Source organism: Osmerus mordax, chromosome 22, assembly GCF_038355195.1.
Source record: "Osmerus mordax isolate fOsmMor3 chromosome 22, fOsmMor3.pri, whole genome shotgun sequence".
NCBI lineage: Eukaryota > Metazoa > Chordata > Actinopteri > Osmeriformes > Osmeridae > Osmerus > Osmerus mordax.
Genome location: NC_090071.1, coordinates 2,247,189 through 2,271,246, shown reverse-complemented (window position 1 = coordinate 2,271,246; position 24,058 = coordinate 2,247,189). Strand labels below are relative to the sequence as shown.

The 24,058-nt window shown below is 44.7% G+C and overlaps 3 protein-coding genes across 5 annotated transcripts in view; 2 read left to right on the top strand and 1 right to left on the bottom strand.

Annotated features, from left to right (window-relative positions):
- The first annotated feature begins 792 nt into the window (after positions 1-792).
- On the top strand, positions 793-7,499 carry xkr5b (XK related 5b). Its single transcript, XM_067260549.1, has 9 exons — positions 793-980; positions 1,891-2,086; positions 2,251-2,417; positions 2,684-2,817; positions 3,105-3,183; positions 3,511-3,680; positions 4,223-4,334; positions 4,449-4,894; positions 5,013-7,499. The coding sequence occupies exons 1-9, from the start codon at positions 863-865 to the stop codon at positions 5,637-5,639; spliced, it is 2,049 nt and encodes a 682-aa protein (XP_067116650.1). The 5' UTR covers positions 793-862; the 3' UTR covers positions 5,640-7,499.
- A 488-nt stretch (positions 7,500-7,987) lies between these two features.
- ctsba (cathepsin Ba) lies at positions 7,988-13,371 on the top strand. Its single transcript, XM_067260051.1, has 10 exons — positions 7,988-8,109; positions 10,581-10,708; positions 10,807-10,892; positions 11,176-11,290; positions 11,377-11,492; positions 11,577-11,662; positions 11,789-11,935; positions 12,057-12,173; positions 12,303-12,431; positions 12,539-13,371. Exons 2-10 carry the CDS (start codon positions 10,586-10,588, stop codon positions 12,610-12,612), a joined length of 993 nt encoding a protein of 330 aa, XP_067116152.1. The 5' UTR covers positions 7,988-8,109; positions 10,581-10,585; the 3' UTR covers positions 12,613-13,371.
- A 130-nt stretch (positions 13,372-13,501) lies between these two features.
- cgref1 (cell growth regulator with EF-hand domain 1) overlaps positions 13,502-24,058 on the bottom strand; it is a 13,849-nt gene continuing 3,292 nt past the window's right edge. Inside the window, exons 1-6 of one of the 3 annotated variants that reach the window (XM_067260053.1) lie at positions 17,234-17,410; positions 16,828-16,909; positions 16,375-16,440; positions 15,710-15,783; positions 15,352-15,476; positions 13,502-15,054 (exon numbers count right to left, since the gene is read on the bottom strand). In XM_067260053.1, coding sequence (XP_067116154.1) covers positions 14,758-15,054; positions 15,352-15,476; positions 15,710-15,783; positions 16,375-16,440; positions 16,828-16,909; positions 17,234-17,270 — 681 coding nt within the window. In that variant the 5' untranslated portion in view covers positions 17,271-17,410 and the 3' untranslated portion in view covers positions 13,502-14,757. Of the gene's footprint in view, positions 15,055-15,351; positions 15,477-15,709; positions 15,784-16,374; positions 16,441-16,827; positions 16,910-17,233; positions 17,411-24,058 lie in introns of those variants that run through there. The other 2 variants (XM_067260054.1, XM_067260055.1) reach the window with 2 other exon arrangements.

Genomic DNA, 24,058 nt, shown 5'->3' with positions numbered 1-24,058 from the left:
TCACCAGCATCACTGTATTGCTTTATAAATGGCCAGACTGTAATATACAGGGGGAACCACTTTCCTCAGGCCCCCAGGGAAATCTGTTCCCTTGTGTTCTCAGTGTAAAAGACTGATGTATAGATGAAACTTGTTCCCCATGGAAAAAGTCGGTGGTGTCTAAATTTAAATATTAATATATAATAATATTATATAAATATATATATTAAGTTTTAAAATCCATTAAAAAAAAAAAAATTATCATGGGGTATCGTGATGGTCTGGGGCATATAGGGAGAAGTGTCCTTAAAGGCAAGGTAGGCAAGTTTTGCAAAAGCTAGCTAGCTAGCTAGCGGTTTTACACAATTCAAACCAGACCGTTACATATATTGGTTGCTATCAAGACGTTAATTTGGTCAAATATGACAAAAAGTGCTTCACACTAACATTGCCTACCCTGCCTTTAATGTCCATATAGGCTACATATGGGTCTCATATCTCATAGGCTTCAATATCAGTACTGATGTACGTTGGTATTGTCCATTTGATATCTCATGCCAAATTAGGCCCACTAAATTGCCCTTTGGACTACCAATTACCTGGTATTTTTTGTAGCATACTGTGGTAAACATTCAAATGTCATGTTTTCTAAACAACTTTATGTTACAGTTATTATGACTGAGGCCCAGAGCTGTAGTATAATGACTGTAAACTATCTGTAACGAAGTCCTTTGCCTACAGCTTTAACGTCCCAGCTAGATGATGACGTCGGTGGACCTTGCCAGAGAAGAACTGAGCTCTCGAGAACACGAGCAATTTGACGGGATCCGGGCGAATAAACTCCCACGATTCTGGAAAACGGCACGGATAAGGATTTAGCGTTATGAGAGATTATCGTGGAACAAGAGATATGGGTGGCCGAGGAGGCTCGTGCGTGGCGTGTTGCCAAGTTTGCATTTATGCATTTACAGCGTTTCTCATCGTGGCAGAGAGGACAGCGCGTAAGTTCCAATATGATGTATCCAAATAGGCTACATACATGCACGCTCACACCTTGAAGGGGAGGGGGATTGCTTGGCTTGTCACATAGCAGTTCTGTTGTCATTGCAATAGCCATCACTTTTGACTCATCTTGGTAGGCTATCACTGCAAGTCATGTTTTCTTCAGTTTTATGATTGATACCATTTGGGAACGTGGGTCTTTGTGCGTGCACAGCATATTTTCTATTTCTATCCCCATAGCTATGACACCATGCAGATCTGCAGAATACCAGGCCTTGCGTGCCGTCTCTAAAAAATGTGGCGCACTGGCGCATTTCATTCCATTCCGTATTCGAGCGCCGAATTTTGGGGTATCATGAATGGACGGTGGAATGGGCGTAGCCAAGGCTACACCCGCCAAATTTTGGCACGCACAGATGGTTCATATTACAGGGGACCTGGGGATGCGGGAAGGGGGGAGGAGAGAGTGAGTGAGGGCAGAGGGGAGGACTCTGCAGCGGCGCGCATCACTTGTGCTTTCTGCTAGAGATGTGGAGAAGGCTCTCGAGCCTAAAACGGTCTGCATCGACGTCAGAGGCCTACGACCTGTCAGAGTAAAAAATATAGACCTACTAGCTCCTAGAACATGAACATGCACGAGACAAAAGACACAGGGCGCACCCAATTTCGCGACTAGGCTACAAAATATCTTGCAGTTAGGGCAGCCATGGAACTGCGGAACGTAAACAGACTAATACTAAATAAATCTCCTCTGCGACTGTGTGTGAGTCTGAATAATGTCAATAGTGATTATTGCCAAACATTAACAACACCTCATCCTATCTGTTTCCTTCACGTCAATTGGTCCATGAGAGAAATATATAATTTAAACATGGATTGATCTTCCTGTTTTTCTGTCTCCATCTCCAGTGATCTACTGCTTTGTGTACTACCTGTGGGTGGGGCATAACTACTGCTACGGCCAGTGGGCGGGGCTGACTGCTTTGCTCCTCCTCCCTGGGTGGGGCCCTCAGTTGCTTAGCTACCTGTGGTACCTATGTGACGGGCGCATACCCAGGAAGTCCCTCCGCTGGACCCACATCCTGCATCTGGGCATCTTCAAGAGGTATAACTGCCTGGGGTCAGGTGATCAGGGCGTCAGAGCGGAGAGGAGAGATGGCGTTTGCTGAGCTGTCTTTGTTCAGTGCGACGGCTACATGATTCAAAGCATGTTTACTGCAGTCAATCGACTTTAAAGTGTGCGTGTGTGGATCGTCTTTGTGTTCACAGGTTGTGGGAGTGTATGTTTCTTCCTGGGTTTGACTTGTCCTCAGACATCATGCAGCAGGCTGATGTTTCCGCTCTGCGCCTGTTGGAGGCGCTGGTGGTCACCCTGCCTCAGACAGTCCTGCAGACGTACGTCCTCATCTGCACAGATATCGGTCTCTTCTCTCCAGGTATGTGTGTGCGAGTGTGTTTGACTATATAGCAAATGAAATGTTTGACACGTATAGTTCTTTTTACAAGCAGTGTCACAGTGTACAAGCAGGGCTTCACATACGGCCATAAAAAAACTTGTTCTTTTTCACTGTGTCCCTATTTTTTATGCTTTCGTCTTTCATCCCCTCTCTCTCTCTCTCTCTCTCTCTCTCTATCTCCCTCTCTCTTTCTATCTATTTTCCATATATTTGACCTCACGTTCTCGCCCACTTTCTTCACCCAGTTCCGGTGTGTTTTGTGGTGTGCCTACTGTCTCTGTCCTGGGCGTTGGTGCTCTATGCCAGGGCTTGTTACCTCATCAGACCCGGCCATCTGCCAATGACCCCTGCTGCCATGTCTTGCCGACTGCTCTGGAGGGTCAGTGCACAGTGTGTGTGTTTGTGTGAGCAAAAGTGTGTGTGTGAAGGAGCATGTGTGTGTGCACAGTGTGTGTGTGTACGTGTGTGTGTAAGAGAGAAAGAGAATGTATGTATGTAAGACAGATATTTGAAGAGTAAACAGAGATTTTTACAAAGCACGAAGTGACAAAGAGGGAATGAGATATCAAGAAGACTAGGTCTTACTCCAGGACCACAGAGTAGAGAAACGTGTGAGCGAGAAAGCGTTGAGTGTGTGTTTAACGGGCGTTGTGTTTGCGTGTGCAGGTCAGTATGATCGGAGCTCGTCTAGCCACCCTCATGCTCTTCACACGTTTGTTCCGGTCGTGGGTTTTGGGTGTCTTAGGTGAGTGGGGTGTGAACCTATAGAACCATGCTGTTTTTGTTATTCGGTTCAACCTAAATTTGTTTGGTTTGTCTTTTTTCATATTTATTCTCTGTCTCTCTAAATCCCTCCCTCCCCCCTTCCCTCCCTCCCTCCCTCCCTCCCTCCCTCCCTCCCTCCCTCCCTCCCTCCCTCCCTCCCTCCCTCCCTCCCTCCCTCCCTCCCTCCCTCCCTCCCTTCCCTCTCTCTCTCTCCCCCCTCCCTCCCCCCTACCCCCCTGCCTCCCTCCCTCTCTCTCCCCCCTCCTCCATCCCCCCCCCCCCCCTCCACCCCCCCCCTCTCTCACAGGCCTCCACTGGATGGGCACTACATTCTGGCTGGTGTCTCAGCAGACCGACATCATCAGAACGGTGCCGCGATGGCGTCTGTTCAACGTGGTCCTGGGAGCCATCCACATCTTCCTCTTCCTCAACGTGAAGGACGGCCCCTCGAGATATCGTATGGCCGGCTTCTATCTGGTGTGTAGCTCAGCCTACAACCGCAACGCAACACAAATCAATTCTATACAGAAGGAGCTGACAAGGAACCTAAAGTTTCCTGAACTGAAAGCCATCTTGTATTGGAAACCTTCTTAAAAATAATTTAGGAACCCTATGGTTCTAGGTAGAACAGGTGGCTGAGCGGTTAGGGAAGCGGGCTAGTAATCTGAAGGTTGCCAGTTCGACGTTGAAGGTGCCAAATGACGTTGTGTCCTTGGGCAAGGCACTTCACCCTACTTGCTTCGGGGGGAATGTCCCTGTACTTACTGTAAGTCGCTCTGGATAAGAGCGTCTGCTAAATGACTAAATGTCTGCTAAATGACTAAATGTATAACAATTTCTCCAGATCTTTCTGTCTAGTATAAAACACCACCATGGTTTCCAAATACAACAACTAGTTTTATGCCCAAGTTTTCTGAATGTTTGTTGGTAGTTGATGGCTAGATGGCAGCCAGTGATCACGACCTAGTGAAAGCTCTGACACGAGTCAGTAAAGTCTGGCTGTGTGTTCTTGGTTGCAGGCCATGTTTGTAGAGAATGCTCTCCTGCTATTGGCTGGCTCAGATTTCTTCAGTGTGGCTACCTGGGACAGCATGGGCATCCCAGCCGCTGTGTTCTGCAGCTTCCTGATTGGTGAGAAAGATGCTGACGTCATGAATTTCACTTTACTTCACTGTCTTTGTTCTACGTCTATGCGTTTAACCCACTTAAGAGTAACTTGACACCCGATCTGCCTCTCCTCTCCAGGTGTCATCGCCCTGGTCCTGTACTATCGCTTCCTGCATCCAAAGTCCTTTGAGATCTTCCAAAGCCTCCGTCACAGAGGGGTAGGAGGGATGTGTATGGAGAGGGGTTCCACCCTGTCACTGGAAGAGAAAACCACACCCACCTCCCATCGCCATGCCACCCTTGTTGGGGGCGGGACTCTGCTGGACCTACCTGGCCAATGGGAAGGCTGGAAACACCACCACTGGCTGCTGATTCGCCTAGCCCTGAAAACAGGAAACGCTGCCAAGATAAGCAGTTGCTATGGTGAAGGCGGATTGGCTGGATTGATGGGGCTGGAGGAGCGAAGGGTCCGTCAACATTCTCCAGATGTTCCTCAGCTGAGCCTTCCACATGTCGCAGAAGTTCCCCACGTTCCACAGGTTCCCCAGGTGGAAGAGGTCGAACAGTTGGTGGATGTCCCCCAGGTAAGTAAAGATGAAAGCGTCCCAATGACATCACATTTATCAGTAACATGGCTTTCAGTCCTCTGCACTTGCGCCTCGTGGGTGTACATAGATGTTGAATACTGCTGTGTTTCCGTAGGTGACAGTTGTCGTACCAACCAGAGAGGTGGTGAGAGAGGTGAGACAGGCTCCTTCCCCGCAAGTCCAAGAATTCAGGGTTCACAAAGTGAAAGTTCAGGATTCCAAGCCTTCCCCTCCTCCCCAGGACGACCCCAGCCCGCCTCCGTCCGAGGAACGAGAGGACGACGAGTACCAGAGCGCCGCCTACTGCTCCCCCACCCCCTCGCCACCGCTCAAACCTAGCCTCCGCCACATCGACAGCAACGGGGCCACCACGCCCGAGGGGTCCTTGTCTGTGGCGTCGCTGGAGATCAAAGACATCTCAACCCCGGAGAGACGTCCGTCTCTCTTCATCGGGAGTCCAGAGAGGAACTTGAACCCCATCGAGCCCATGACCGGCATGTACTTCAGCACTGACGCCCCCTCGCCGTCCACTGGAAGCTACCTGGGCTGGGGCTCCGAGCTGTCTCCCATGTCCAGCTACAGAAGCCCCTACCGGATAAGGGAGCCGCGCCTCACCTCCACCCCCAGACAGGAGCCCCAAGCTGAGATACCTGAGGAACCTGGCCTAGCCCCACCTTCCACCTCCCACGCACGCAAACAAATGGTCCAGTTTGTGAACATAAATACAGATAAATTGATTTGATGGGGAATACAAGAGAAAACAAGGGTTTGGGTTAATTCCTTGGCAATTCAGTCTCAGTTCCAGATATTGAGAGGATGTATATTCTCCTTATTTCATAAAATCAAATTAATCAGGAATTGATTGGAATAAATGGAATTCACCCCAGCTCTTGAGTCAAACAAATATTATGATTATGTAAGACTTATGGATGGGGACCAACCTTTGTCTGCTTTTGACAAGATGTTACATTCATGTACCTTGTGTGTTGGCAGAAGCAGAAACAGCCTGGCTCCCCAGTAGGCCTCGACATAACATTCAGTTTGAGCAGTCAGTCAGTGTGAGGTTCTGAATCCCATTAAAACGAGCGTGCACACAGAGACACAAATAATATTATTATATTAGAATAAATATGATTGTATAATGGAGTGAAAGTGAAAGAGCACATTAAATTGTTGTTCATGGTTTGCTAGAGAGAAGAGTTTATATTTATAAGGTGTTTTTTCCTTTCTGCATTTAGCTGCAATCATTTGAGACAGTTGGACCTAAGAGCAAATGTGAGATACTAATTAAGTGTAGCCTGTTTCTTGTGAACAGAATGGCTCTGGTATAGTGTTGGAATGTATATAGCATCATAATGCATAGCAATGTGATATTTAATCAAAGGTAGTAAAGCAATATAAGAAAAGATAAACACAAATCTATTGTAATGTGTTAAACATTTTAAATATGTTTTACCAATAGTGTTTAAAAGTACTAAGTTATACTGTTTGTTTACTTTAGCCTTTTATGTTAAAGATGGAACATCTTAAGTTAGAAAGCAATCACTGCTGCTTCGATGGTAAGAATCGAAGTGACACCAAAGTTACGTGTGTCTGTTTTAAAACCGGAGAAATTACAAAGTCTTGACAAAGTTCCAGATTGTGTTTCGATTACTCTCTCTAGTCCACTGCCTGCATGTTTGAAGAACTGGACACACCAGTCTAGTCCTAGTCTTCCATTTTACAGGAGTACGTACTTTCCAATCCATTCACTACTGAATGTTGTGTCCTTCACTGTGATCTTCGAGGGGCAAGGATAGACACAGATACGGAACAAGGCTTGAAAGGGACTACCTATACTAAGATATGCTGCTATGATTGACCAGAATAGTGTTTTATTTTATTTTTTTCTTGTTTTTATTCCTCCGTTTTACGTAGCCAAAGTAGTACTGCATTTGTGTTTAAGTTACATTGAGAGGGGCAGTCGAAATAGTCACTGCACGTTCTTCTATTAATTTGATTTTATAAAACCAGTGTACTGTTGCGTACCCTGTTAAAAACAAGCACTTACACACAGCTATCGCATTAATAAAGCACAGGTGCTATGCTAAAATGTATCTCTAATGTCAGTATGCTAATCTGAGTATGTATGTATCTGTAAATGTGTAAGTGCACCCGCACAAGCTTTAGAATGCTATCGCTACGCCTTGGCTTGATCTTGACAATGATGAATTCATAATCACTGGATCACATGATCATAATCGCTTGCCTTGTAGACATTAATGACAACATCAGCTGCGATGATTGTCAGCACATTGCCTTGAATGTCAATATCACTATTTGGTGAATTTGAGTGCTTCCAGTTTCAATTAGCTCTTCTTTTTAAACTTTTCTATTATTTTATTTTATTCAGCCATATTTACGTGAAGAATGTGGGCAGAATCACAATCAGTTATTCTTAGATTATGTTTATATATGCATTGGTATCCGTCAACTGAATAATGATGTTTCCTCTTAACGATGTGTTGCCTGTGACCTCAGACAAACGTTTAACATTGGATTGATTTATATAATGACACCACAAACCCAAATACGTGATACTGTATATGTATTGTATTATTGAGACAGAATAAACACAAGTATAAACGCTATCGGGTCGGAGTGTTGTAACTATTATTAGTGCCTATCTGATTACATAAGACGTTCGTCAGATGATTAAGTAGAAAAGACTGGTCTTGTCCTCTTGATCCAGTGAGATTCAATTTCAGAGACAGTGATTGCTGGTGTTTACAAAACATCTGAAGAAATATTTGATTACATTATCTAAAATAATGTCATTACTGGACAGGGGGGACGTGTCACAGAGAATATACAGGAACATAATTTGATAGATTGCAGGATCCTAGGAGATGCCTGTAAAATAGTCACACATTTTTACAACTTTACGGATGTCACAGCACACTTGTGTAGCTACTCTTAACAGTTTGAGAAGAAAACGTTCAAGTGGATCGCTCTACTGATCCTGTAACAAATAACTTGATTCGCAACAGCGTTGCGAAACCTAGGGTCACGTGAATTACTCTGATTCCGAGCATAGCACATGATGTCGGTGTCACGTGGTTTATCTTGATTTAAACGGGGAACCGAAAACTAGGTGACACAGCTACCTGACCTGTCTGGACAACGGCAGTGGTCTGAAACAACTTTGTCATTCCCAATCTAGCCAATTACAGGTAAGTGTTAATGACCACATTCTTGAACCTATTTTGATTTACATTTCGATTAGTATGTATTTTATTTAGCTAGCAGTCCCCATACAGCCACAGTACTGCACTTTGTCCACTACGAACCAGACTCCAGTGCTGGCTAGCATGCTAGGTGGGCCAGGCTAGTCGTAGTCATATTAGCTATAACAGTGTAATTTACCAGGCTAACAATATATTGTTGCTTGATACTTCACTAACATGTTCCAAAAACAAATCAACCAAGTAGCTAACCATGTGTCCTACTTTGATTCGAAAAGTTTAGATTATTCTGCTATCATTGTTGTTTGATTGGGCGCCGTTGTTGTCGTCCATTTCTCACCAAAAAATGCACATGATCACAGTGGTGGTGCTGCTGACAACTAGTTGCCAAGTTGTAGTTGGACAACTCGTTAGTCAAGTTCAAACCTACTACTACGCATTGACCGAGACACGTGAAAGTTAATGGCAAGTCTTCTCCTTATAGCACACTACAAACCTAATATTGTGTTGTCTTGACTTTCCTTTTGGAACTACATTTTTCCAATCGAAACTGAACCCGCCTCGACTCAATGGTAACCAGATCTTAATGTAACAAATGATTGTGTACTTGAACAAGATGCTTATTCTTGTTAACCCGTCCTCTAAAGTTAGATGATGAAACATGAACCTATGAAAGCTCATCAGAGATGATTGAGTGCCTCTAAGAAGTGGCATATTTTTTTCTCTCCTTACCTCTATGCTTGGTTATGTAGTTCGGTGCCCATATATTGGCATACAAGTTATTTTCGTTTCACTTTTTGAGCAGATGGTACTATTCGACCAAACCTTCCACCCAAGTCAGTTTCTAGTCAGTAATGCACTTTTGAATGTTCCTTTCCCTAGCAGCGCTGCTAACTGCTCATTGATAATGTAATTCGATCTCCCCGCCCGAATCCTTAAACGTTTGTATTCTCAGGCATGCATTAGCAAACAACCAAAACCAACAAATTAGAACTTTTCCAGTTTGTGAAAGTAAATAGGAATTTAGTATCTCAGCCTAATGTGGTGTTTGCCGTTCTATCATTGGGCTATAACTCATTAATGGTTTGGAAGCCAAATCAAGAGAACAAGTTCCTCTTTAAAGTCTATAAAGGAAGTGAGCCCATGGGGGGTGAGTTTAGAAGGATGATCATGTTTACTGTTCTGTACTTTGTTTTTTTTGTTTTTCTAACCCAGTAACTTCCCCCATTAGCAAATGGTGCTGAGTCATCAAACTGTACCCTCATGTGACTCCACACACGTTTCTCGAAGATGCCTCTGACCATACTTCCATCAACTTGTCATGGCAAGCCACTACTGGTGTGTTGGTTGCCCTGAGTTACTGGCTATGAGCCTTAAAGGGTTGCTGAAACGGAATAAAAGTCATACTGACAAGTTATTTCAGGTGTCTTGAACACCCACACCATTGTGTGATTTTCTTGTCGGTAAAGTGCAGATTATTGTTAGGGGTGAGTCATAAGGCCTTTACGTGCAGTGTTTCCCCTACCATTATATGGTAGGGGAAACACTGGAAGGTCAAGTTAATAATTTATATATATATATATATATATATATATATATATATATATATATTTTTTTTTTGATAATAAAAAGTGTGTGTATATAGCGCCCGATCACAAAATAAGTCATTTAAGGTTACCGTTCCTATAAAACAGGTCTATAGCTTGCTCTTTTATTAAACAAACTAAATGGCCTTATCTTATTTACACGACGTTGTGTCATTTACATTTAGTCATTTAGCAGACGCTCTTATCCATAGCGACTTACAGTAAGTACAGGGACATTCCCCCCGAGGCAAGTAGGGTGAAGTGCCTTGCCCAAGGACACAACGTCATTTGGCATGGCCGGGAATCAAACTGGCAACCTTCAGATTACTAGCCCAATTCCCTAACCGCTCAGCCACCTGACTCCCATTTCTGGTCGCCCCCCCCCCCCCCCACCCTGCTGTAAACCTAGGGGAAACTCTGACGTGGGAGAGAAGGACTGGTATTTTTTTATAATAAAATCTTATGTTTATTTAGTCAAACTGATCCATGGCCACAGCCAGCCCATGCCTTGATCCTCATACCTCAGGGTCCTCAGTTTGTGACCAGTTGACTGAAGGGTTGAGCCTGCATGAGTGCACACTGAAGCAGGCCTGTCTCTCCTGGTTCGGTTGTGTTCTCGCAGTCGAGAGTGTCTGAGTGTCTGAGCTGGAGGGCTGTTGTGTGTGCGTGCATCTTCAGGTGGTAAAATTCCAATAGAAAAACAAGCTCTCATGTTGAATCACATGTTTAACCAGTTGCTTTCCTTTTTTCTTTTTTTTTCTTTTTTTTTTTTCTTTGAGTCATTTCTTCTTGGGTAACCAGAACCACGGTTTACTGCAGGCAGTTCCTCCGCTGTGCTATTGTCATTCTTGATTCTGTTTCCTGTCCGGACAGGAAGGATGTGGCGTTTGGCGTTCCTGTGCCTGGTGTCCAGCCTGTCAATCAGCTGGGCCAGACCCCATCTCTCTCCCCTCTCAAACGACATGGTCAACTACATCAACAAGATGAACACTACCTGGAAGGTGTGTGTGTTGCTGTTCTGGATGAATCTCAGGAGGTCAAACATGCCAATGTAACTGTTTCCTAATCATGTCTACCATTTTGATTTGTGCATATGAAGGCAGGACATAACTTCCGTAACGTGGATTACAGCTATGTGAAGAGGCTGTGTGGAACTCTGCTGAAAGGCCCCAAACTTCCTGTCATGTGAGCATTCACTTCCTGTCTCCCACAGTCAGAAAGTTCGTTGTGGGTTTGCAAAGGAGGAAACGAGAATTGGCCAGGCTCTCGACTAAACCAGCTTACCTGACATTCCTTTTTGTGCTGAACTCATCACTTTAGACCTTTTTGAGAGGGGGGGGGGGGGGGGGGGGTAAGGGTGGGGGTGTGACAGGGGGGTTGAGTCAGCGATATCATCTTCCAGATCAATCTGCTGTGTTTCAATCTGATGTCTCTGATGCTGAAGGATTTTTTTTGTGTCTCTGTTTAGGGTGCAGTATTCTGGTAGTGTGAAAGTGCCAAAGAGTTTTGACCCTAGAGAGCAGTGGCCAAACTGCCCTACTCTAAAGGAGGTCAGGGACCAGGGATCCTGTGGTTCCTGCTGGGTAAGAGACACACACACTCGCACTCTCTTTCTCGCCCCCTCCTTCCCTGGCGAGTCTGACAAGCGTCTGCCGTCCCCCTCCCCCAGGCCTTTGGTGCAGCAGAGGCCATCTCAGACCGCCTATGTATCCATAGCAACGCCAAGGTCAGCGTGGAGATCTCTTCAGAGGACCTGCTCAGCTGCTGCTACGACTGTGGCATGGGGTAAGGAACGTGTGTGTGTGTGTGGGGGGTGTGGGTTGAGTATGCATGAGGTTTCCTAGATTTTACTAATGGTGTGTGTGTTAGGTGCAATGGTGGATACCCGTCAGCTGCCTGGGACTTCTGGACAACAGAGGGGCTGGTGTCCGGAGGGCTGTATGACTCTCACATGGGTAGGTTGAACAATACTACGTTTCTGTGCCTGGAGGTCGACGGTGGAGAGGGGAGTTATCTGTTTATTTGAACTTACAAAAGGGTACAGTGCTAGTGACGTGTGTGTGTGTGTGGTCTTCTCTCAGGGTGCAGGCCCTACTCGATCGCCCCCTGTGAGCACCATGTGAACGGCACCAGGCCACCGTGCACCGGGGAAGAAGGGGACACTCCCAAGTGTTCCAAAGCATGCGAGGTGGGGTACACGCCCACCTACAAGAAGGACAAGCACTTTGGTAAGGCTGGAGACACGGGAACACAACCAACACAGACGCATGCTTGCACACACTCGCACAACACGCATGCTTTGCTTTCCATCCAGTCTTGTTCACCTATCTGCTGTTTGTTGTTGTGTAGGTAAGCGTGCGTACAGCGTGCCCCCAGACGAGCAGGAGATCATGGCAGAGCTCTTCCAGAATGGCCCTGCGGAGGCAGCCTTCACCGTCTACGAAGACTTTGTTAGCTACAAGTCTGGTGAGGGCTCTCTTCTCTCTTGCTCTCTCTCTCTCTCCTCCTGCTCCTTGATACTGGCTCCACCCTAGTTTCTGTCGTGCACGTTCGTGGTTTTTCTACCGCTCCTGACTCCTCCACGTGTGCTTGCAGGAGTGTACCAGCACGTGTCGGGCTCTGCTCTGGGAGGACATGCCATCAAGATCATGGGCTGGGGAGAGGAAGACGGGACACCTTATTGGCTGGCTACCAACTCCTGGAACACAGACTGGGGGGATAATGGTGAGTTATTTTTTTTAAATGTGTGTATTTTTTTCAAAGCACTCATTACCTTTTTGTTTGATTACAGGATTCTAACTTTAAAAATAAATTGTATTCTCCTTCTACAGGTTTCTTCAAAATACTGCGTGGGGAGAACCATTGTGGCATTGAGTCTGAGGTTGTGGCTGGCATCCCTCAGTAAACAGCAGATGCCATCCTTCCCAGTCCACTAGGGGGAGCTGTGCTCATCTTTTTTTTACTCTGCCTGGACCTCTACAGTGGCCATGACTAGCATTGGGGGTCCAAGCCACTAAGTTGTGATTCACTTTTTAAATGGACGACAGAACAAATGATTGTTGCTGTGTTTTAGTTGGTCATGACTTGTGATCTTTTCCCTCAGGTGACTGATCAGGTGTGGTTCAGTAGTCCCCTTCTGGCTTAGCTCGTCCAGTCACCTGACTGCAGAATGGAAGCTGACGTGCTCCATGACCGTTTTAGACCCCCCCCCCTCTGGGTTTTTTCCAGTTTCTTTTAAATTTTGGACCGTGAATCAGTGGTGTGACTTTGGCGGTAGACTATCTGGTTTCCTGAGTTTTAAAATGTTTTTGCACATTAGAGCCAGCTGTACAGAGGTCACTAGCTGGGCTTAAAGATCTCTTTCTCTCCCTGTTAGCGAGTCTATATCCAGATCATGGTTGAATTGAATTTTTATTCATTAAGTGAAGTTTGGCCAGTGGAAGTGGATAGTCAACCTTTTTATCTTTTGTAAATTCTTGTGTGTGATCACCAATTTTGTATTTCTTTTGGATGACACTGACTGGGGTAGGGTTTTTTTTTTCTTTTTTAACTGATGTGATTATATTTGAATGCAGTTTTTTTTTTTTTACTGCTTTTTTTTCTGTCCTAATCAATGTGATCGTATCAGAGCTGTCCAACTTAATAAAAGCAAACCAACAGATTAGATATGGTGTTTCTTTGTACTGTTCTAATTGTGCGCCTAAACTGGCAGCCCTCTACACACATCAACTTCCACGACCTTTATCTAACACATTGTTGAAGCAGCTATAGTTGTTTGTACAAAAACGGCGATAACAATGGCGCAGCTGCTTTATTAAAAATATACAAACCTTCATTCAGGAAATGTACAACAAAAACACTTAATTCCAGATTCTTAGAAAAGTCAACACGGGTAACGTGAAATTACATGATGTTGTGTGTGTTCTGGCTAGCTTCTTATGTTCCTAGGTGTAGCAGGGAAGCCTTGTATTTCCAAGACTGTAGGTGGATGTGCATATAGGGTGCAATGCCAGAATCATCATACTGGACTGTTGCATAAGCAAAGGTTTGAGCCAGGAAGATTCTGAGGCATTCTTTAGACGTGTTAAAACCTTTTTACAATTTTCCAACGACACTGGTGTCGCAAACTTAATGGGCCTATATTCGTATGTCAGTGAGAATCCCTTTGTTTCAATGTTTTAGATTATTTACATTTACATTTACATTTAGTCATTTAGCAGACGCTCTTATCCAGAGCGACTTACAGTAAGTACAGGGACATTCCCCCGAGGCAAGTAGGGTGAAGTGTCTTGCCCAAGGACACAACGTCAGTTGGCATGACCGAGAGTCGAACTGGCGACCTTCGGATTACTAGCCCGACTCCCTCACCGCTCAGCCACCTGACTCCCATTATGTATTATGTATAGATGTTCCATTGAGAATGAGACTGCTTTCTTTGTGTCCAGTTGACTACTAAGTACTTTGACCCCAAATGAAATTCTTTGTATAATCTTGTTGAATGTAAAAAATCAGGCAGGTGTTTTTTTTTTTTTTAAGGGGATGGGGTCATCGGGAGAAACTTGATTTTGCTGCGTTCTGACATCAGCGTATCGTATATTTCATATGAATAATCTATGGCTTCATTAGTTGGTTTCAGCAGATGGTTATTGCATAATAGTCTCGGAATGTCTTGCACTTTCCTTTTCAGCCCCATAAGGAGATCTCAAGGTGTAGACCTGGAGCAGCTGTCAACAGCAGCATCAAGACCACACCACTGAGACGTTAGATGTGATAGAAAGTTATATGTAAGTACCTTGAAATTCAAAGAAAAGCATTTGATAAAAATCAGGAAACAAAAAAAGGCTAAAAACAACTGTAAAGCATGACAAATGTTGTGTAATCCTGTACACTGGACTGATTGCTATTAGGGAGAGAGTATGGTGAGTATCAGAGTATGGTGTCTATCAGTCCCAGGTAGGTCTTTTGGAGTGATTTCTTTTGTTTGTTACTATAGTACAGTACATGTGTGTGCGTGTGTTGTAAAACTGTGGCTCTTCATACGAGGTTCTGTTCACATCTCAGGCTGTCCCAGGTGCACTTGGGCCTCGTTTCCCTGCTCCAGTTCTGCTGCAGGGGCCTCTGGGATTTGTAGTTCTTCCTGCTCCATTGGCTGGTCTTCCTGTTTCTGCTGCGGTTCTACCTCTCCCTGATGTGGTTCCTGGCCCCCTTCTGGTTCCTGTGGGAGAGGTGCATTGTGGGAATTGGAGTCCTGTTGAGGTATGGGAGGGGAGAGAAGCTCAGCGGGTGCCAAAAGGCCATCCTGGTTTAGATCCTGAGTCTGCAGGAGGAGATCTACCATGGACACCACCTGAAACGCGCGCACACACACACACCTTATAATTCATCACCTGTAATCAAAAACGCTAGGTTGTGTCGACACAGATTTAGTTTCTCCAAACAACAGTCGGTGCAGCAATTTGGCTGTAACGTTATCTGCCAAGCAGTTCAACTTTCATGAGGGGTAACACTGTACAGAATGACTCATGAAACACAACACCAGTACTGGTAATCATTTCCTGATTCAGTTTCCAATAAGGGACAGACACTGTTACAATACCAGGGTATGCAAACTCAAATGTCTGCATACAAATAAAAAATAACTTACCGTATCAGCTGACAGTGTGCCTGGTGCATTGTGGGTGTTGTAGTCTGAAATGAGCTTCATCAATTCCAAGCCGTCCATGTGACCGCTGCGGTCGTAGTCATGGAGAGAGAACAGGAAGAAGACCTCTGTCGCAAGAAACAACACAATCCTATAACAGTAACAGGACACCGCAACACAAATCTGTCCTGTGTTGTCATACATTTTGCAGTTCGCTCTCTTAGTGTAAAAGTGCAATTTCGTATCAATTACGTTTGCCCTGCTCTAATCTGTCCTGCAGATCTGATATTGCCCTAGCAGCACAACAGCAGTCCTCGCTGTTAGTGGCATCAGGAGGCGTGCTCCGTCCTGGTCTTCCTACCTTGATCCCAGGTGTTGAGAACAGGCTCGGGCTGCCCCTGATTCACGCTGCCCTTGATGTAGCTCTGCAGCAGTCTGGAACAGGGGTCAGAGGTCACAAGATCATAGGGTCAGGGATCAGACAGGGGCCACTCGAGACTGTGGTGGGGTTTGTGTTTAGGCACTCGACAGTGGGATGTGAAAAGGTTTAGTGTGTACTACTGTGCATTCTAGTGGAGAGAATCCTACCAGGATTGGTTATGAACACAACAGTCCAAGACCCAGACCTGTGTGTATTTGTCCTTGTGCTCAGCTGTGTAAAATCACACACTAATCTAGTCAGAGCCAAGATCAAGCAGACAGGCACACACCGGTGATCTTTCCAGAGAGAAGTGAATGTACTGAAAACTGTTAATTTATTAACTCCTCAATCCAGCTACTCACAAGAATGTTGTATGTTTAACATCACCGCACCAAGACAGTGAAAGAAGCAATATAACATCATAACCTGTTTGTCTGAACACGTTAACCTTGTCCTATACGACTGACCCACCTACAACACAACATTCCGGTCAAAGTCCACAGGAGATGCATACAACAGATGCCTTTATCTAACTGACATTAAGTTCAGATGTGGTGTAAAATATTTTCCTATTCAAATGACCGCAGAACGCAGCTGTCACTCACTTGCGGTTCTCCTCCCCAGATCCAAAAGGATTGGCTAGTGGGGGCGGAGTTTCACGAGAATCTTCCCTGTGGAACAAGCCAGGAAAAGAGGAAAACAATTATTGAAACTGCATAAGCCACGATGGCTGTCATTATTAGTCAAGTCCAAAGGTGAGCATTCGCAATCAAGGCCTATCTGCTATTCCACCTTGCATCCTCCTTATTGCAGAGGGGATGCACATCACCGTAATTAAGGCCACCTCCAATATACTTAGCGTGATCCAAACTGATTGCTGTCAAACGGAGCAATTATCTAGTTTATGTCAAAGGACCCAGACAGAAACACAATTTAGTATAACCGGTAGACCCAACTCTGATCCTGCTTTTCAAGTATGCCTGACTGAGAACGCCATAAATCATGTGTACTGTGTGAGAGAGAAAAAATGAGAGAGAGACAGAGAGAGACTATCCTACCTTTGGGAGCCAGTTACCTGCGGCGCACACAAACTGTGGCGGGCCAGCAGTATGAGAGACAGGACACCTGTCACCAACATACCTGTAAGTACAAGCAAGGCACTCTCATTCCATATCACATTCTATTACCACGATAGGCATTACAGTAGTTAGGAGGGACAAAAACAACTACAGAGCCACATATGATCTATTATATTATTATTATCATATGCGTAGTTGGCTGGTTGGCTGTTGTCTGCTCTACCAGACTCTACACAAAAAGCTAGCTAACACTTAAGGCTAGCAATAGGCTACCATACTGTAGAGCATCCCATATTGTTATTTCTTGAAAACACTAACTTCTCCATTATGGTGGAGCTAGCAATACATCGCATGATATACTGTAACAATGAAACCATTAGCCTACCCTTCGGCATTTCAGATGTGTAGACAGACAGATGCATTGTACGGTCGCTGTTCTCTTGTGACTTCTAGATTCCGATTCATAGCGGGTGGATCATACAACATTAGACCGCCCTCTCAGTCTCAGTCAGCACTGCGCAGCGGCAAAGTCACTGGCTCAGTTTTGGTCAATAACAGAGTCCACGTGGAACCCCGGACGGCGGACGTGTCATGTACTAGTAGCCAGACGGTCTGCTGTAGATATCTCTCTCTCTTTTCCCCCCTTTCTTTCTTTCTCTCTCTCCGCCCTCACCGTTACGAACTGTCCGTGATACGCATGCTGACTCGGCATTATGAGAGAGAGAGGCTTTTTTTTTTTTAAGTGTTTACATACATTCCAATAAAGTATATTTTTTAACTGACACATCTAACCCAATAATTATTCAGGCTGTTGTCATTTTTTTTGGACAAAAAAAGCTACTTGGGCGTGGCTGGCAGCACTGGTGTGAAAGGTTACCTTTAGTACCTCTCTCTCTCTCCTCGCTGTTCTACCTGTATTCCACCACAAGATGGAGACTTTTCCTCAGAATACGGCCACTTCTTTTATATCAAGTATCGTGGCCTACCACCATGGCCTAGTCTGTTTTGAAACCACAACATCTTTTCCCTTTTGAAAGGATCAAATGTTTGTGGTTCATCAACTTTGATATATAGATTACAACTACCAATCCAAACAATGTTTCAATTGCCGACACAACACCCAAACCTCATCCAATACACCATAAAGTCAGTTCGACCATACTGTATACACAGTCATGTCTGTACATTTCTGAAAATTAAACGACTATACTGTTACACAGTCTTGCTCATTTCTATTTACATTAATCAGCTCTTTCTTTCCATTGTGGTTGAGGACACAATGGAAGTGCTGGGTCACAGGTCACACACAAGTCCAGTCTCAGCAGTGTTCTTATGAGGAAGACCCAGACACACACACATACTGTACATGCAAGCAGGTACACAGATATACACAGACATGAATGCATGCAGATGCACACACACACACACAACAAACAAGTATACATGAACACGCAAACACACACACTCAGCAGGATCCTAGTGGAGCTAACCCGACCTGGAATCGTTGCCGACGGTAACTCAGCATAACATTGGACAGCTCTCTTAAATAAGACATTGGGTCACAATGTACGACAGTGGGTCACAATTACTGATGGGTCAGAATGACCCGAAGATAACACAAGGGTTAACTCCCCACTTCCCTCTCATCTCTCCCTCACGTGTCCTCATGGATATTTGATTCTCATCACTCTCTCTCATCACACACTCCCTCTGATGCTGAGCCAACCCTTCACTCTGCCTTCAATAAATAGACTTGTATGGCACTGGCATACAAGCTGGTAAAGACTCTAATTTAGACACACATGCACACATAGAATCCAGGTCTGGCTTCTTCTTGAGTGTTTGAGGAACCTTTGGCAGGAGTTCAGAGACGTAAAGTTTACGTTTGAGAGGGAAAAAAAGCATGTGTTTGTGTGTGTGCTTTACGTTTGAGAGGGAAAAAAAGCATGTGTTTGTGTGTGTGCATGTGCCTGCTGAGGTTACTGACAAGCTACCCCAGCAGTGAACCATATTGTGCTGAACAGTAAAGCTAGCCATGGGTGTAATTGCACCAGCCATGAACAAACAGCGAGCAACCGTCCTAGCTATAGCATACAGAACATTCAGATCATACAACTGCCTCTCTCTCCTGCTGTTAATTTGGAACGTTTAAATGTGTGTGAGGACACTGATAAAACTCAGACAAGAAAAAACAGTGTCCACTCTAAATGTTTTTTTTTTTTCTTAGATCCATTTCTCTCAGCTTGGTGCTGTAGCCTCTGTATAATTTCCCTGGAGTTAAGCAGGAATTGGTGTATATCCCACAGCAAGTGTCTTGAATTCTCTTGAAATAAATATAGAAATCCTTTCCTGGGATAAATGGAGGTTCTGCGAAGACGTATCGTTTGGTTTAAATAGGGTTCATTAGTAATATTAGATATGGAACTGTGGGTCTACTTCAAGTGAATTTAAAGCGGAAAGAAATCCGCTGAAATGTCATGTGTGCGCGTGTGTGTGTGTGTGTGCGTGTGTGTGTGTGTGTGTGTGTGCGGGTACGTGTGTGTGTGCGTGTGATTGAAAGAGTGGTGGAGTGGCTGTGCATGACTGCAGTTCACTATGGCAATCAACGAATACCCTCACACTCTGTGTCTAATTTCTGTCTTTCTATCTGTCTGTCTTTCCATCCGTTTGTCGCCTGGTCTCTCTTTCTCTCAGCCACAGACACACGTACGCACACACACATGCAAACATTCTTCAAGCCTTTGCGTGACTCTCAGCTTTTACCAAGTTCAATTACTCTCTATTTCACAGATCGTTGGTGAGGCCCTCAGTCTTCTTCCATGTTGTCATGCGCTCATTTACAGGAAAGGGACTATAATTGTTAACATCCATGTGTGTGTCTTTGTTGTATGTGTGTGTGTGTGTGTGTGTGTATGGGCAACTTTCTGGAGCCGAGTAACTCTGGTGGTATGTGGATCGATGAAGGAGCTTCGAAACACACAACCGCAGACAGCTATGAGACCAACTGTCATTTGTTCTGATCCTGAGTTTTATGACCAGACAGATTGCAATGAACTGTGCCCACAACAGACACCTATCTGCATGTTCCAGAAATGATTAGATGTAGGCTACAGTTTTTTTTTGCCTGAGTTGCACAGCGCTAATTAATTCTTCCCTCCGGTCTATCTTTACAGAGCTGGAGATTTCTACACAGCCGTTATTACTCTGAATGTTCAGGCAGGCTAAGTAGAATCTGCTTTCGTAATTTTTCTCTCTCTCTCTCTCTCTCTCTCTCTCTCTCTCTCTCTCTCTCTCTCTCTCTCTTGAATAAATCAGCTCTTCCCCCTCATCATAAGCCTCTTCGTTTGTTTTCCAGATGCAGAAAGAGTTGACCCCACCTTCTCTGAATGCCATGATAAATTTAGCTCAGTTTTTTTTTCTACTCTTTCTCCTGAAAGATCAGGATTCCTCATTAACAACAGACTAACATAATAGCATTTGGTTTTCTGCTCCACCACAAACTGCAGTTCACATTCTAGGATTTTGTTTCCCAGGTTGGTTGTTTTTCACTAAATATTATTATTTTTTATCTTTGTGACAGAAAGAGAGAGAGAGAGAGAGGGGGAGAGAGAGCAATAGAGGGAGAGACAGAAAGAGAGAGAGAGAGTGAGTGAGAGAGGAATAGAGAGGATGAACTCTTGCTGTCCAGCTATGTTGGTGTTCCCAGAACATCTCTGTTTGTTTTAGGCATAGCGTAAGTGCATTCACGTATATATCCCCCCCCCCCCCCCCCCCCCCCCCACACACACACACATACACACACACACACACACACACAGAACCCCTCGTCCAACACACCCCTCACTGTTCTCACCAGTTATGTAACCCTAGAAAACCACCAATTCACCCCTCCCACCCCTATAATAATAACAGTAAGAGCACCTCCACAGCTATTTTTAGGTCCTGACCCTTTCCTCGATAATAATAGTCATTGTTTGACCCTAGATGCATTGGGACTTGCTAACTAAACGTTGACATGGACATCCATGCAGCACAGTATTAGCCCTTGCTAACCTTTGACCCCTGGGGGAATGTGCAGTTTAGATGGCTGAGAAGACCTGTAAGCTAGCTCGTTTAGCAAACCCTCGTCTGATAAAACACTGGGATGCTGAACTTCATCTGGGTTTGCGGGCATTCACATGTTTGGTTTGGGTACATTTAGCTGTGAAAGTGTTTCTTTTGTTGTCAAACCATCTATTCGAACTGATTTAATAGCATGTGGGTTTTTTTAAGGGTAGTTTAGGTTGTTGCTTAGCCATGATTATAGTGGGGTGGTTTGAAACCAAGACATTCAATGGGTAAATGTATTTGAAGCAAGTGAAAGTATTCCAGGCAAGTGAAGAACAAAAGCATTCATTGTATGTAGGGAGTCAGGTGGCTGAGCAGTTAGGGAATCGGGCTAGTAATCAGAAGGTTGCCAGTTCGATTCCTGGCCGTGAAAAATGACGTTGTGTCCTTGGGCAAGGCACTTCACCCTACTTGCCTACAGGGAATGTCCCTATACTTACTGTAAGTTGCTCTGGATAAGAGCGTCTGCTAAATGACTAAATGTAAATGTAAATAATCAATAATAAAGCTGTAAAGTTAATGTTGCCTGACACACACAGGAAGGGCGCACACCTTTGCCCGCACGCACCCACACAACAATGCATGAGGTCACACACATTCTACACACCTAGTCAACAGTTCCTGTCACACACCAGGGAACATTTTTTCCAGTTTTCCAGATCGGTGGGTTTTGGGGGCGGCTTCTGGTTGGACCCATGTGGCGTTGGAGGACGTGTGGCAATGGCTGTCTAATTACATGCCTGTCATCTAGAATTTGGGGGCATTTCTCCACAGGCACCTGAAGGGGCACCTCTTGTTAGCTTTAATTAAACCACAAGTAGACTGGGGGCCTAAAAACAGACATGAGTCAGGATTAGTCCCCCCCCCCCCCCCGGTTCTGACCTCCTCCGACAGGAGGTGAGGGAACAGGAAAGTTGAAGTCAACACTTGGAAATCACCTAAACCATCTTCCTCATTAGGGTCCCTCAGGTTGCCGTGGAGACTTATGGGGTCACTATGGGGTCAGCGTTGGTTACCATAAAGATGTAGGTTTGACTGGCCCTCGTGAGGCCCCTTCTCTCCTGGCCAGTTAAAGCCCTGAGTGATCCTGTCATTCATTTCTTCTGTGTAGCTTGTCAGGGTGCTAATGTCACAGATGTCGTTGCATCGCTCGTCAGTATCGCATGTTCCCTCGTTTGCCTTCTCCTGGGTTCGATTTTGAGTCCTCTGATCAGAGGCCACACCTAACAACCTTATAAAAGCACCACGTTACCCAGCCAGGCCAACAAAAAGCCTATTCAGTATGTGTGCTGAGGAGTGAGTTTAACCGATTAACCTTGCATCTCATATTGACTGTTTCATATGGACTTGTGTCTAGACTTTTGCTAGAACAATGCAAATAAGGTAAATCTGATTAAAATGTATCTACAAGAGGAGGGAGGGAGGGAGAGAGGGGGGGAGGGAGAGAGAGAGAAAGAGAGTCACAGAGGCACCGATGTTTGTGGCCGAACACAATCATTGTTCAAAGCACCTGATAGAACTACACATCTGGTCTGGAATTATCTTTCGTAGAATTAGTAGAACACAAGCTTGTAGAACTAGTCCTGCATGACACAAGCTCCTTTTTAGACCGGTTTCCTCTTGAACCCGGCCAACACTCAGAACCGACAGCAGACGCTGTCTTGAATTAGTCTGGAAAACGTTAAATTAAGGTACATGACACAATCAAACCAAACAGCACTGCAGATGGTGGAGAGGCTATACTACTGTAGGATATGCAGTATTTTGGCATCAGAACCATCCAACCTGTCTAGAGTTTGTGGATGTTTTCATAGCGGGTTTAAACGCACTCGATGAAGAGGGGATTCAGCAGAATGTGCTTTACATTCGAAAAAAGTTGTGGAACACATAGCAGTATTGATAACTTTAAAACATCGATAAATTTGGCCTTTAATCTAGAATAAACGCTTTAGAAAGAGAAATAATTAGTGGTGGGGGAGGCTGCATGTCCTATAGGGTGAATGTGAGCTGGCATGATGATTTGTAGTGGACTCACTCACCCCACCCCACTCACTCACGTGTCAGACAGCGGAGCAGGGAGGGGGGCTATAGATACTCAAGAGTAAATTTCCGATTTTGCCCCCTACTAACCCCCTTTTACCCCCCCACCTCCGAGGTAAAAACGCGCCGGTCACCGCGTCCGCGAGTTCAGAAGAGACAGAGGAGAGTAGTCGCTCGGGTGACATGTGGAAACGTCCGACCGCGCGCACCTGCCTGTAAGCTCCCAGCGACACAAGAAAAGTAGAGAAGACGGAGCGCGAAGAGGAAATATTCCCCTAATCACGGAAAGAACGTCTGATGAGGAGCGGAGAGCAGAGGGCATCGGGTAGAGAAGAAGTGAGTGCATGCGCGTAAAAGTAGCTGTTTTAGCTCGTTTAATAGGGTGAATGAGATCATAGTTGGTTTCTGAACTTTAACGTTTAATAAATCTGAGAGGGAAAAAAAACATATAATTCTCACAGAAGTTGCTATGCTGCCAAATAAAATAAAGACATATTTATGACAAACACTCAAATTGTATTTAATTAATTTTACGAGAGAGTGGGTGTCTAACGCTTAAAACCTTATCGTTGAAAGGATGCAGCAAAATATTTTATTTTTCCTTCTTCTGACCCTGAACTCGGTGAAAATTGTTGTGTGATTGTTATGCATTAATTAAACCATTGATGCATTTTACCTAAGCGATACTTTTCAGGTTTAACCTACAATTTATGGCACTGTAAAGATTAGGGCTCAATTTCCTAAGGAGCCGTACAGTAATAGGTTGTGTTCTCACATGACAGTTAAAACGCTTATGGACTTAGTCTACAGGAATATTTTGTAAAGAAATATTTGTTTGATTCTTAACAGTGGGAACACTTGTCCGTTACATAAGTGTATAAATTGCACCATATGTGCAACGTGCCATTGTAGTACAGTACTGTACAGTCTGCAGGGTTTAACTCGAAGTTGGTTATCATCAGCTCTGAACTATAACTCTCTCCTCTCTTCTCTTCTCTTCTCTCTGCTTTGCCATCTCTTTAACCTCCATTCACCCATTTAGTTTAGTTTCTCCGCCCTTATT

Excerpts from the sequence above, each read along its gene's own strand:
- xkr5b (XM_067260549.1), top strand. The coding sequence starts at position 863 with ATGAGAGATTATCGTGGAACAAGAGATATGGGTGGCCGAGGAGGCTCG. Across the intron at positions 3,681-4,222 it reads GTATGGCCGGCTTCTATCTG|GCCATGTTTGTAGAGAATGC; the intron begins GTGTGTAGCTCA and ends TCTTGGTTGCAG. Across the intron at positions 4,895-5,012 it reads AGTTGGTGGATGTCCCCCAG|GTGACAGTTGTCGTACCAAC; the intron begins GTAAGTAAAGAT and ends GTGTTTCCGTAG.
- ctsba (XM_067260051.1), top strand. The coding sequence starts at position 10,586 with ATGTGGCGTTTGGCGTTCCTGTGCCTGGTGTCCAGCCTGTCAATCAGC. Across the intron at positions 11,291-11,376 it reads GATCCTGTGGTTCCTGCTGG|GCCTTTGGTGCAGCAGAGGC; the intron begins GTAAGAGACACA and ends CCCCTCCCCCAG. Across the intron at positions 12,432-12,538 it reads CACAGACTGGGGGGATAATG|GTTTCTTCAAAATACTGCGT; the intron begins GTGAGTTATTTT and ends CTCCTTCTACAG.